Raw genomic sequence first — 13,843 nt, forward strand, 5'->3', positions numbered from 1 at the left:
GGGGGACAACTCTAAAGGAAGAGCCTGTCTGGCCTCAGAGCCTGATCTGCGCTGTCCGTCTTTGCCTGGGGATATCAATGGCATAAGTTAATGAGTCTGTCTTTCCACCTTACACGGTATGCAGACCAAGGACAAGAACTGTGCCGAGCCTGGCTGGTGCGGCTCAGTGGATTAGGTGTCCTCCCGTGCACCGAGAGGTCACCGGTTCGATTCCTGGTCGGGGCACATGCCAGGGTTGCCAGCTCGATTCCCAGCAGGGGGCATACAAGAGGCAGCTGATTGATGTTTCTCTCTCTCTCTCCCCCCCTTTCCCTTCCTCTCTCTAAAATCAATGTAAAGGGAAAAAAAAATTTTTAAAAAATAAGAACTGTGCCGATGTATTTTCATGTGCCCAGTGCCCCGAGCGCGGCTCTTGAACAACACACTTCATATGTGCAGAAGTCACCGTCTGTACAGAGCTCTGCCTGGACACAGGCACCCAAACTTCAGCTAAACCAAACTGGGTCTCTTCACACTTAACGTGAAGAGGAAGCCGAGGTCTCAACATGCCCCTTTATGGTTCCTAGGCGCGGGCTGGGGGAGAACCTTGAATTTTTGACAGCAGGGGTCAAGGACAGCGAGATGAGAGAGGGGGAGGGAAAAACCAGAGGGAGACAATCACCTCCGTGAAGACGGCGTGGCGCTCCGGGCCCCGCGTGCGGAGGTGGGCCTGGAGGAAGTCTGCGAAGGAGTCGTGCTGCTGCTGGTCATAGTATTTTTGTGACAGGGACTGTGCCTCGTACTGGCCCAGGGAGGACATGCTGAGCCGGACCACGGCGTCGGGCGTGGCACAGTCCAGCAGCGCCAGCTTGGCATTTTCCAGTACCCCCCGGTAACTCTCCTGGGTCCGGGCCCTGTGGCCAAGCCCCTCCATCACCTGCAGCACCACGGAGGCGCAGGTGTCCGAGTGGTAGCCGACGAAGGCGTCCGAAGGGCTGTACCCGGCGGGTCTGCCCAGGAAGTACTCTGATTTGACGTTGATGAATTTGTCCACCCAGCCCTTGAGGTCCTGCACGATCGCCTTCTGCCACGTCTCCAGCACGGTGTTGATGTCCAAATAATGCTTCTCCAGCCGGTTGATGAGGGGAATGGGGAAGCGGCTGCAAACCACGTCCCGCTCTTCGATGACAATCAGGCGGAAGTCAGGGTGCACCCGGCACTTGACCCGGTGGGTCCCCAGGCCCAGGTCCACGTACTTCTGGCCCCCGAGGTAGACGTAGTACTGGTTGAGGGCGTCGTAGAGGCTCTCGTACAGGTTCTGCAGGTTGAGCAGCACCACCATCCGGCCGGTCTCCATGCAGATTTTCACGCGGTTGATGTTCCGGCAGATCTGGGTGTATTCCTGGTCCCTGGGGAAGCTGGAACCGAAAATGATCTCGGGCTGCCGGCCCTCGCCGAAGAGGGCCTGTTGCAGGATCTGCAGGGCGGCGTAGTTCTTGGTCAGCACCAGCAGGTAGCGGGACTCGGAGTCTCCGCCCGTCGCCCCCGGGGGGTCGCCGCACACGTTCTGCCTGATCAGCTGCATGGGGCTCACCTCCCGGGAGAGCCTAACCTCGGGCAAGCTGGCGGCGAAGGCGTCTAGCGCCCGGATCTCGTCGTTGCCGCTGAAGTTCCGGAGGACGGCCTGCGCGATGTCCCGCGGGGAGAGCTCCCTGTTAGACGCCCTCGCCGAGGCGAAGACCATCTTGATGAGGCTGTAGTAGTCGCGGAGCCCAAAGAACTCCTTGTCTTGGCTCCTGCACACTGTCTCATAGGCTTTGGCGAAGGGCTCGAAGTACCGTTGGATTCTTCTCTGGACGAGGGGCTCCGAGGCGCAGATGCCCCGGGCGCTGTCTACGAGCTCTTTCTCACTGGGGCTGCTGCGCGAAACAAAAATGCCCCGGTTCATCTTGGCGGGGTCCAGGGCCCAGTTGGAAATGCCGATGAAGCCCACCTTTTTGTGGGGGGCGGGCTCGTCTTCGATGCACCCGTCCTCCAGCAGCGGGTGAAGGGCCTTGAGGGGCATTTTGGGGGAGTCCTCGGCCAGCCCCACCTCGTCGAGCACCACCACCGAGACATAGTGCCGCAGGTCCTTGCCCTGCTGCAGGCGGGCACACTGCCGGAAGGTGCCGATGATGCCCTGCGGGGTGGAGTGCGGGCTGCACTGGAAGGACACCAGGTAGACCTGCTTCAGGCGCCGGAAGAGGTCCGAGTGGGCCGCCTGGCCTTGCATGGCGTCCGCCACGATGGTCTTGGCGAGAGACTTGGAGCTGCCCGGTTTCCCCACCAGGAAGAGCGGGATCTTCAGCTCGACGCAGACGACCATCATGAAGACGTTCTCCTTCAAGGCCAGGTTCTTGGCGACGGTGTTCCTCAGGGGCACGCCCTCCAGAAAGAGGTCCTGCGTCCGCGTGATCTCGTCCTGCACGACCTTCCTGTCGTTGTAGGGCTGCGGCAGGAACCTGCACACAGCCCGGAGGTAGTGCTCCTGCTTCTCCAGGGAGGCGTGGTAGCAAACCCCGAGGGCCAGCACCAGCGACCAGAGCACGGGGTCCCTCCTGAAGTCGCCCGGGCCGGCGCCGGGCTCGCAGGGGAAGGAGCCGAGCTTGTCCAGGAGCATCTCGCTGTGGTCGTAAAACCACCGGAAGACTTTCACGCAGCGCTCCACGTCCCGGAGGCTCACGAAGCTGCACTCGTCTCCCCGCTGCCGCATGAAACCCTGAGAGGCGGAGAGCACGTCCGTGATCACCCGCGTCTCGTCCGGGCCTATGGCGGTGGCGTCCACCAGTCTCTGGACGATCTGCTGGATGTACATCTTCTCCGTGGTGTCATTCAGCTGCCCGAAGTCCCACACCAGAGGCACCAGGCCGGGCGGCAGGGCGTGGACTCGGTACACCAGCTGCCGCAGGGGCACGGAGCCCAGGAGCCTGTCGGTCGTCTCCTCCGCGCTCACCCGGTAGCCCAGCCCGGCCGCCTCCAGGCGGGCGATCATCTCCCGGGAGTGCTTCCGGTAGGGGTTGCAGGCGGCGATGATGTGCAGGCCCGAGCCCGCGGCCAGCGGCCGGCCGCCCACGGTGCGGTCACACAGCACCTCCTTGATGCAGCTGACGGCCTCCGTGGCGTTGGCCTCGTCAAAGAACAAGACGGTGTCCAGCTGATGCTCGTGTCTGTTGCAGAGCGCGAGGCTCTCCGCCTCCTCGACCCTGCTGTAGATCATGGCGGCGCTCGTGCCCCCGTGGACCTTGACCAGCCTCAGGGTCTCGGCCTCCGCGCCCCCGCGCCGCAGGTCGCTGAGGAACTTAATGAGCCTGGTCTTCCCGCAGCCGGTCTCCCCCATGATGATCACGGGGATCCCGCACCGGAAGCGCATCTCAATGGCCAGGATCTTCAGCATGCTGTCCGTCGTGAGCTCGTACGTCTCGTCGGGGTCAACCGGCCACTGGATGTCCAGCGCCAGGCAGAGCCGCTCCAGCTTCTCGTGTCTGGGCAGCTGATCGTAGTCGACGTTGAAGGGCACCTGCTGGAGCAGCAGCGCCTGGTACAGCTCCACCGTCATGACGTCCTTCTTGAGGACCTCCCCACTCAGGGGGTGGACGGCATCGACCATGCGGTTCTGGTTGGGCTGCAGGTGAAAGCCGATGAAGGTCATGGATATGCGGTCCCCGTTGAAGAACACGTACGGGTGGGGCTCCGACTCCCACCGCCTCCGGAGCGAGAAGCCCGCTGTGTCTTCCTCCTCGACGCAGTCCGGTGAGACCACGTGCTGGCCCGGGCTTTGGTCGGACGTGTGAAGCGTTGGGGTGGCAAAGTCCCTCGCCATGAAAATCATGAAGGTCACCACGAAGTGCTTGAAGCCCCTCAACGTGTCCCCGACCAGCTGCGCGTTGCAGTAGATGGAGGCCTCACAGTCTCGGAGCTGGCAGTTCAGGAACCGGGCGAAGTTCCAGAGCTCCGACCAGGACGGGTCCATCACCCCGCAGTAGAGGAGGAAGAGCTGGAGGCACTCCTCGGGGGTGCCCTCCACCCGCCCTTTTTCATACTGGAACATGTCCAGGTTCTGCTTCTGATGGAAACGTTTCAGGTACTGGAAAGGTCTTTGGAAAGTTTCGCTGCAGAACTCGGTGGCATCCATCCCTGGCTCGCCGCAGCTCTGCTCGGGGTTCAGCTCCATGACGATGACATCTTTGGGGGGCCGGCAGGTGACTTTTGGGAAGATGTCGAGAAAACTGAACTGGGGGGCACGTGTCCTCTGGAAAGGAGAGAGATGAATGAAAGGGTTACAACTAAGTTTCATAAAACATGCTTTTGTGTTTGAAACCTCCCTGCGATGTCCGTGGGACAGAACTTGGTGAAGAGCCGCTTTTTAAAAGAGTAAGTTATTATTGATTTCAGACAAAGGAAGGGAGAGGGAGGGGGAGAGGGAGAAACATCAGTGACGAGAGAGAGTCATTGGTCGGCTGCCTCCCGCACGCCTGCTGCTGGGGATCAAGCCCGCAACCCGGGCATGTGCCCTGACTGGGAATCGAATGGAACTGTGACACGGAACCACTAGTTCACAGGTGGCCACAGAACCACTGAGCCACACACGTGGACACGGAACCACTGAGCCACGCCGTGGACACGGAACCACTGAGCCACGTCGGCCGGGCGAAAAGCCACTTTTCATAAAGTGATTTCTGTAGACAACTCTGGCATAGGTAGCTGCTGTCTGCCGTCAGGAAGTCTTTCCCCCTGAGCCCCCGAAACTAAATCTCTCCATTACGCGGGTGAGTGTGTGAGCGAAAAACTCCCTTTTATTAAGAAACTCATGTGACGGCCCTGGCCAGTGTGGCTCAGGTGGATGGAGCAGCATCCTTTGCACCCAAAGGTGGCAGGTTTGATCTCCAGTCAGGGCACATACCTGGGTTTTGGGTTTGATCCCTGGTTGGGGTGTGTCCAGGAGGCCACCAATCGACGTTTCGCGTGCTCTCTCTCTCTCTCTCTCCCTGTCCCATCCTCTCTCTCTAAAATCAATAAAAACATCCTTGCGTGAGGATTTAAAAAAAGAAATTCATGTGACGAACGTCTCCTTCCCATCCCAGCTGCATCAGGAAGGATGGTGCCTCCCGGCGGATGAATTAACTGCACTCAGAGGCGCAGCCGGTGTCGACTCCACGCTCACAGCAGAAACTGTGAATCAAAACAAACTTAAGATGCTGCTTATTAATTAAACTACTTGTATTCCAGGCATTAAAAAGGAGAAGTTTAGCCTGGCCAGTGTGGCTCAGTGGTTGGGTGTCACCCCATGAACCAGGAGATCGCGGTTTGCTTCCCGGCCAGGGCACGTGCCCGGGTTGCAGGCTCCTCGATCCCCAGCAGGGGGCGAGCAGGAGGCAGCCGAGCAACGGCTCTCATCACTGATGTTTCTACCCCTCTCCCCCCCTCCCTTCCTCTCTCTGGAATCAATGAAAACATAGTTTAAAAAGTAAGTTTAAAGATGAATTTCCCTTGACTAGCCCTGCACGCAGCCGCCTCGCTGGGGCAGAAGTGGGGCCATGACAAATGCGTAGGAAGGAGCCCACCCCACCCTCCGAGACAGGGCCCCAGGGTGCGCGCCAGCTTCAAGGACCTCACCAGCGGTGCTGAATGCCCTTCCAGGATCTCGACGACGTATAAGTGGCAGGGGTTCCGGAGCCACATTTTCCCGTTTGTGTCCACCAAGTGCTGCAGAACAAGAAGCTTGAAGAGAAACGTCCGGATTCCAGTCTGCACCTAAAAAGAGGAGGGCGGGGTCCATCAGCGCACATGCAGCAGGCCCGTCCCCTGCCCCGGGGCCTTCTTATTCTGGCTTCTGCTACAATGAGACTATCAATATGCGAACAAGAAATCCTGGCCCGGCCCCCGTGGCTCAACGGCTGAGCATCGACCCAGGAACCAGGAGGTCGCGGTTCGACTCCCGGTGAGGGCACAGGCCAAGGGTGCAGGCTCCTCGATCCCCAGCAGGGGGCGCGCAGGAGGCAGCCGATCAATGACTCTCATTGATGTTTCTCTCTTTCTCTCTCTCCCTTCCTCTCTGAAATCAATAAAAACTTTTTTTTTTTAAAGAAAAAGAAGTTCTTTGTGCTGGGGAGGGGGGGGACGGGACACAGGAGCCGCCTGCTGCCTGAGTCCCCAGGGCACTCACGGAGGAGGTCACGTCCAAGTGGAATATCATGGGCCTCGTCTGATGCTGGGAGCCCAGGAACGGCAGCAGCGAGCCCAGGACCTCAGTCTCGTCTATCTGAGGGTCGATCAGTCGAATAATTTTGAGAGGTATGTTTTCCCCAGGAAACTTCTGTTGCAGAGATTCATGCAATCTCTTCACGTAGAGAGACTTCCCTGTAACATTAAAATATGGAAATCAGGCGCCAGGGCTGCGGGCCAAGGATGAGAGGATCCAGGAAGATTGAGCGCAAGTCAAAATTTAAAATCCGTGCAAAATTCGAAACCGACGCAACGGAACCCGGCATGAAAGGCCTCCCCCTCCATCGCTGTCCCCTGGTCACAGTCCCCGCGGTTTCCCTGGGACCCGGGGCGCAATATGAATGTGCGTGCGAGGGTATGGGGGCAGAACCGTGAACGGGACAAAGGCTCAGGGGCGGAAACGGGCATCGGACTGAAGGGATCTGCTCAAGAGAGATTTCACCTCCTCTTGCTCTTCAGGAGGAGTTTTTTAAAAAAACACAGGGTCCGGCCGGGCGTGGCTCAGAGGTTGAGCATCGACCTAGGATCCAGGAGATCGGGGTTCGATTCCCGGTCAGGGCACATGCCCGGGTTGCGGGCTCGATCCCCAGCAGGAGGCAGCCGGTCAATGACTCTCTCGTCACTGATGTTTCTCTCTCTCTCTCTCCCTCTCCCTTCCTCTCTCTGAAATCAATAAAGATATATTTAAAAAATAAATAAAAACAAACACAGGAGCCCTGGCACAAGTGGCTCAGTGGCGGGTCGGGCGTCTGCGGGAGGGAAGCAATCGATGTGCCTCTCTGTCTGTCTCTCACCCTCCCTCCCTGCCTTCACTCTCTAAAAAAATTAAAAGTCAATGGGGAAAAAAACAACCACAAAAACCAGGGAGCTTCGGAGAAAGTCGTTTCAAGGGGGCGGTGGGCCGGCTCCCGGGAGCCGCCTCAGCTGCCACCCGGTGAGCGCGTTCCCTCCCAGCGTCTCTCTAGTTTGCGACTTCAGAGGAGCCACGGCTCCCTGCGACTCAGTTTCCCTTCTTGCAGGAGAGCTTCGTCCGAGTCCCCTCCCACCCCCCCCCCACCCGACAGGGAAGAGCCTGCAGGCGGCCCCGGCGCCCCAGACGCTGTGGTTACCGACACCCGCTCTCTCCGAGGCCACGATCCCCACGCACATCCGGTCCCTGAACACGGCAGCGGCCGACGGGGTCTGCGCCGGGACCCGGTAATGACGCGCCAGGTAGGCCTGGATGTCCTCCAGGGGCGCCTGGGGGGTGACGGGGACTCTGTACTGGCTGAAGGCCGAGGGGAGGTGGCAGTCCTCCCGCTCGCAGTCACAGATCATGACCAGCCGGTAGTCCTCGCGGTGCGGCTGGGTGGCCAGGCTCAGGAAGAGGGCCTCGGCCCGGCTGGCCACCTCGTAGCCCAGCCGGTCGGCGTAGAGCAGGCTGTAGACGCCGCGGCCCCAGGAGACGGGGCTCAGGCACCGGCGCAGGAGCAGGGCCACCTCCTCGAACGTGGTCCCCGGGGTGCACAGCAGCACCTCGTCGTAGGTGGGCAGCGGCTGCTCCGGGCTCTGCATGTACACGGCCAGGGCGGCCAGCAGCACCTCCCCGCGGCCGCAGCTGATGAGGTTGGGCTGGCCGCCCTGCAGGCCTCGGGGGAGCTCCCGCGTCGCCGGCGGCCTGCCCTTGGTCGCCAGGCGAGCCAGGCAGCGGCCCAGGGCCTCCAGGTCCAGGCAGCGGGGCAGCAAGGTGCCCGCGCACGCCAGGAACTGCTGCGTGACCCTCCTCAGGCCGTCCGCCAGGCCGTCCGCCGGGAGCGGGAGCGGCGGCCCGTCCGTCGCCGGCGGCCGCCGCCCGGCCGCGGCCCGGCGGTGGGGCTCCCTGCAGGCCTCGGAGACGTCCCGCGGGGTGCAGGGGCGCTTGACGAAGGACAGCATGGCCAGGGCGGCGGGGCTGGGCGGCTGCCGGGGCAGCTCCGCGCTCAGGAACACCAGCTGCTCCGCCGTGTAGTAGTTGAGGTGAAAGTACTCGGCTCGCTTCTGGGCGACGAACCCCTCCCACTGGCCCAGGAAGCGCTCCATCTCCCGGCAGGCGGCCTCCAGCAGCGGGGCGGGCGGCCCGCGCCCCGTCAGGGCGCTCAGCGGCGGCAGGCCGAAGTCCATCTGCACGCCCGCCCGGGGCCCGCAGCGCACCTCGGCCCTCCAGGCGCGGAACAGGGAGCACCCGGCCGAGCGCAGGCTGATGAAGGCCTCCGCCAGCCTCTGCACGCCGCAGAACACCTGTTAGGGAAGGAAGCGGGAGGCGGCGTCGCGGCGGGGACCACGGGCGGGGGCGGGACAGGCCCGGGGCCCGGGAGGGGCCTGGGTGGGAGGCCCGCCTTCCTCCACCCCTGAATCTCTTCCCCGGGAGGGCCGGGCGCTGTCAAGACTCAGGCAATCGCGCCCGGCCGGTGTGGCTCAGCGGTTGAACATTGATCTATGAACCAGGAGGTCAGGGTTCGATTCCCGGTCAGGGCACGTGCCCGGGTGGCGGGCTCGAACCCCAGGAGGGGGCGCGCAGGAGGCAGCCCATCGATGATGTTTCTCTCTCATCAGTGTTTCTCTCTCTGCATCTCTCTCCCTTCCTCTCTCTCTAAAGATCAATAAACACATTTTTTTAAGTTAAATAAAATAAAAAAGATTCAGGCAATTGTGTAAAAAGCACAAACGAAGTTTAAAGAAAAATCTTGTAACCAAAAATGGAGACGCTGTTCCAACAGGCTTCCCCTCGACGTCAGTGAAGGCTGCCCACCTTCGTCTTTAAGTAGCTTTGGGTCTTGCCAGCGAGGCAACTTGACTTTCTAGGAACTGCGCCCCGGGTCACCTCCGCCCGCTGCAGCAGATGGGGTGACGATGCCCCTACGGATCCTGAGACGGAACCACTCACCCAAGGGCCTGCCCGTCACACCTGAGACGCCCCTGCGGGTCATGACTTTGGGTGACACGCACCCTGCAGACCCACGAATTTCAGAGCAGAGCAATGCCCGGGGATCAAACCCAAACCCAAACCCTTCTTCCTGTCCCGGGCCACTCAGCAGTGAGCCCCCCAGTCCCAACCAAGGCGCCGCTGACCCCACAGCTCCCAGGCCCTCGGGAGCAGAACCCCCACCTCGGAGAACACCTCCGCCTCGGAGCCGCTGTGGTCCTTCTTGCCAGACATGAGCATCAGTTTGTTCAGAAGCTCCTTCAGCTCCTCCAAGGAGTAGTCTCGCCGCTCCTCGCCGCCCTCGCGGCTCTCGGGAAGGGTCAGACGCAGAACCGTGTCTGGGGAAATCTGGGGAGCGGTACTCATGTAGGGTGGCTTTCTGGAGAGGGAACTGCCCCCCCCCCGGGCCCCGGCCAGCGGGGCTGGGATGCGGCCGCTCACCTTCTGGCCACCGGCGGGCGCCTGGATCACGTAGATGCCCCGGCTGTTGATGGCTCTGGCCAGGGTCAGGGACGAGCGCTCCACGGACCCGTGGCTCTCCTTCACGGTCTTCAGCCACTCCAAGTTCCTGGCAGAGTCACGCTGTGGGGACAGGAGAGGAGACAGTGATCCTGTTCTCTCTCTCTCCCCGCGGCCCCCAGCCCTCGGCCCTGGAGGGCGAACACCTCCTCCGTGTTACGGGCTAGACGGGGTCACCCCAAGGCCAGGGGGGCTTCCTCGTGCGCTGTGCCCTTCCACGACCTCTGTGCCCTGCTGCGTCTCTCGGGACCCCTGGGCGAGGTGGACAGAAGGCATTGTCCTGCTGGGCCCCCAGCTGGGGGGGGGGGGCTAGATATAACAGGGCTGGGATCCTTCCCTTCCCTTCTGAATGTCCTTCTGGGGTCCCCAAGTCCAACGTGAAGCATGAAGAAAACTATGAGAAAGGCCTTTTGTTTGGACTTGAGCTTCCAGCAGAGAAAATGACACCCCCCCACCGGCTCACTCGGTCGCTCCCCCCGGGGGATCCAGCTGCCCCAGCCAGGCGTCTGCTCATGTGGCAAGTTACAGACGAGGGGACCAAGGGTCCACGTGCACCTCCGTGAAGATGGTTCACTCAATGGAAGTGTATATTTTTTTTTTGATAAAACATTAACTAATCCCCACTGTTGAAAATACGGAAAACAGCAAAAAGTATACAGAATTAAATCACAATGATCATCATTCAGAGAAAATACTGGTAGCATGTTAGCATGTGTCCTTTCAGCCTTTTTAAACTTTTAAATATGTTTTTATTGATTTCAGAGAGAGAGGAAAGGAGAGGGAGAGAGAGAGAGAAACATCAATGATGAGAGTCATGGATCGGCTGCCTCCTGCACGCCCCCGACTGGGGATCGAGCCCAAAACCCCGGCATGTGCCCTGACCGGGAATCGAGCCTCGATCTCCTGGTTCCTAGGTCGACGCTCAACCACTGAGCCGCCCTAGATGGGCTCCTATGTTTTGCATCATAGAAATTAATCTTATTTACGTGCAGTTTTGTGTCCTACTCTGTGACATACACGATAGAGAAGCCACTTCAGCACATGAAGAAAACCTTTGTAGACATCGTTTTCAGCACGGGGCCCGCGACGGTGGGCGCAGTCGTGCCCCTAGTCCTGCTGAGCCACGAGCCAGAAACGAGACTCACCAGTTTGCTGGTCAGGTGCTGGTCGTTTTCCAGAGCCTTCCACAGCTCCTCCAGGTGCTCCATGAATTCGCGGAAGCCGGCGCTCTCACCCAGGTCGTACAGCAGAGCCTTGTAGCCCTGGACGGCGTCGTGGAAGCAGGCCACCCGGTCCACGTCCATGTCGTTTTCACCGGCAAAGATGAAAGCCAGGTCCACGAACACCTTCAGCTCGGGGATGCCTTGGGGCGAGAGGGGACAGGTGAGCGCGGGGCCACTCCACGGCGAGGTGAGACTCAAAGCGTGAAGCTATGAATGGACACTGAGTGGACTTTTCGGAGTGTGTTGTTTTTCTTCAAGCCTCACCCGAGGATATTTTTTCCATTGCTTTTCAGAGAGAGTGGAAGGGAGAGAGAGACATCGATTGGTTGCCTCCCACACTTGCTCTGACCAGGGCTGGGATCGGGCCTGTAACCCAGGTACGTGCCCTTGACTGGAATCGAACCCGGGACCCTTCAGACTGTGGGCCAATGCTCTGACCACTGAGCCAAACTGGCCAGGGCGAGGTTATGGTTTTTGTTTTTTAATTAATTTTAGAGAGACAGGCAGAGAGAGAGAAACATCGACGTGAGAGAGAAACATTGATCGCGTAAACGCCCAGATTGGGGATTGAACCGGCCACCTAGGTATGTGCCCTGGCCGGGCATCAAACCCGCAACCTATTTGTGCACTACGACGCTCTAACCACTGGGCCACCCGGCCAGGGCAGGGGCAAGGCTTTTAAGAAAACGACCCCCAGCTGTCCCCAGGGAGCACCCAGAGCAGAGGGAACAGTCGCCAAGGAAACAGTTTTTACACCAGAGCAGGAGGAATACCGTCCTGATGTAAATTCTACCAGCAATCCCACGCGGCGCAGGACCTAAAGAACACACACAGCGCGGCCCATCCTTCACGCAGCCCGTGAGCTTAGGACAGCGCCCTGAGCGCCATCGCAACACCCAGACTCCCGCAAACCCCGATGATGACGGTACCTCTGAGGGCCTCCCGGACCCAGCTGACGAACTCCCTCCTCAGGGCCAGCTCCTGCAGACACTGGCACCGGGCCTCGTTGATGTCACACAGCAGCCTGTTGGCCTGGATGACCTTCGTGTCCATCTGGCCCAGCTTCTCATCACGGGAATTCCCAAAGATGTTGTTCTGTAAGACAAGGCTCTGCTAGGGGCTGGGACCAGTCCCCTGGACTCCCAGATCCCGAGCAGGAACACTGACCGTCCCCATAGCCCCTGAACCGCCTGGGTTTGCGGCTGCTCCAATGAGGACAGGAACACGAGGCTCTCACCCCAGAACTGGGCGCTGTGCGCCCCCCCCGCCCCGACCAGTAGCAAGCACACTGCTAAGTAGTTTCCACAAGAACTGCCCAGTATGTATGATTTCCCTGTTTGTGTGTTTGTTTTTTTAATGTTTTTTATTGATTTCAGAGAGAGGAAGGGAGAGGGAGAGAGAGAGAAACATCGATGAGGAGAGTCATTGATCGGCTGCCTCCTGCGCGCCCCCAGCTGGGGATCGCGCCCTCAGAAACCGGGCACGTCCTGAGGGGGGATTGAACCCTGACCTCCTGGATCCTAGGCCGACGCTCAACCACTAAGCCACGCCGGCCGGGCTATTTTTCTGTCTTGTAGGTAGAAAAGCAAAGGCCCAGAAGCGGGATCCACTCAAGAGCCCGCCGCTGGAGTTCAAGCTGATGTGTGTGTGATTCCAAATCATGTGCTGAATTTTTTTTTAAATATTTTTTCCATTGCTTTTCAGAGAGAGTGGAAGAGAGAGAGAGAGAAACATGGATGTGCGAGAGACACAACTATGGGTGGCCTCCTGCATGTGCCCTGACCAGGGCTGGGGACTGAGCCTGCAACCGAGGTACGTGCCCTTGGTCAGAATCGAACCCGAGACCCCTCTGTCCTTAGGCCGACACTCTAACCACTGAGCAGAACCAGCCAGGGCTTGCGTGCTGAATTTTAATGCTCACACGCCCGCCTATGCTCTTACGTAGATCACGGTGTGCCTCCTAATCGCTAGTCCTAAAACAACAGGCACCCAAAGCGACTTCTTAGCGTCGCTCCCGGAAATAGCTTCCCTCTCACGCCTCCTGTAGACGGGAGCGTGGGGGGTGGGGCACAAAGCCGCGTGCTCCGCTCTCGGCAAATAGTTAATGACCGAAAGGGCACCATGGCCCTGTCCCATGCTCTTGACCCTCAGGCCAAGGAGCGGTCACACTCCGTATAAACAGGTGAAAACCAAGCCCCTGCCACCTCCCGCACCAAGTGAAACAGACAGGAGACTCCCATCCAGTTACCAAAAGCCAGACAGCACGTGGCCCCAGAGGGGTCTGAGCTGGGACCACACCCCCACCCCCGGAGTCCCAGGGGAATAACTTACAAGTTTTAATAAAAGGTGGAACACATCGAAGTCCCCAGTCAGGCCCAAGGTCTCCTTGACCTCCAAGATGGCCTGGGCCGCCTGGGCCGTCTGGTGCAGGTGGTGGTACTCCCGGACCTGCCCGACGCGCTCCTCGATCCAGTCCCCGCGGTCCCCGGGATCCAGGGCACGCATGAGGCGGAGGTCGGAGGTGAGGTCGCTGTATTTGTTCACGAAGACTTTGAACACGTGGTCGACCTCCCCGAAGGTGAGCTCCCCTGACTTCAGGTCGTTGTACAGTTTCCTGAACTTGTAGAGACAGGGGACGTACAAAACTCCACGCGCGCCCTCAAGGTCGATGACCGGGCCCGCCGCCTCCTGGAGGCTCAGCGCCTGCGCCTCCTCCGCCCAGAAGGTCTGGAAGACGTGGCTGTCCTTGAGCAAGTCTATCATCGCGGCCATTTCCAGGATGGGGGGGCTCAGGCGGTAATGGGTTTCCCTCTCCACGTCTGAGGAGTAGGGCACCGGCTTCGTCACCACGGCTTCGTTTAATCTTTTGCTGCTGAGGTCTTCCGCGTGCCTCTCCCCGAGCTCTTTGACATCCACTGTG

At 59.8% G+C, this 13,843-nt stretch overlaps 1 protein-coding gene across 1 annotated transcript in view; it reads right to left on the reverse strand.

Annotated features, from left to right (window-relative positions):
• The window catches only part of RNF213 (ring finger protein 213), a 68,817-nt gene that overhangs the window by 32,847 nt on the left and 22,127 nt on the right, over window positions 1-13,843 (reverse strand). The window contains exons 20-28 of the mRNA XM_081161984.1: window positions 13,255-13,838; window positions 11,853-12,018; window positions 10,846-11,063; window positions 9,623-9,763; window positions 9,365-9,529; window positions 7,350-8,496; window positions 6,182-6,375; window positions 5,632-5,769; window positions 662-4,267 (exon numbers count right to left, since the gene is read on the reverse strand). Of these exons, the coding sequence (XP_081018110.1) occupies window positions 662-4,267; window positions 5,632-5,769; window positions 6,182-6,375; window positions 7,350-8,496; window positions 9,365-9,529; window positions 9,623-9,763; window positions 10,846-11,063; window positions 11,853-12,018; window positions 13,255-13,838 (6,359 nt within the window). The remainder of the gene's footprint in view (window positions 1-661; window positions 4,268-5,631; window positions 5,770-6,181; window positions 6,376-7,349; window positions 8,497-9,364; window positions 9,530-9,622; window positions 9,764-10,845; window positions 11,064-11,852; window positions 12,019-13,254; window positions 13,839-13,843) is intronic.

Source organism: Miniopterus schreibersii, assembly GCF_964146895.1.
Source record: "Miniopterus schreibersii genome assembly, chromosome: 16".
Taxonomy (NCBI): domain Eukaryota; kingdom Metazoa; phylum Chordata; class Mammalia; order Chiroptera; family Miniopteridae; genus Miniopterus; species Miniopterus schreibersii.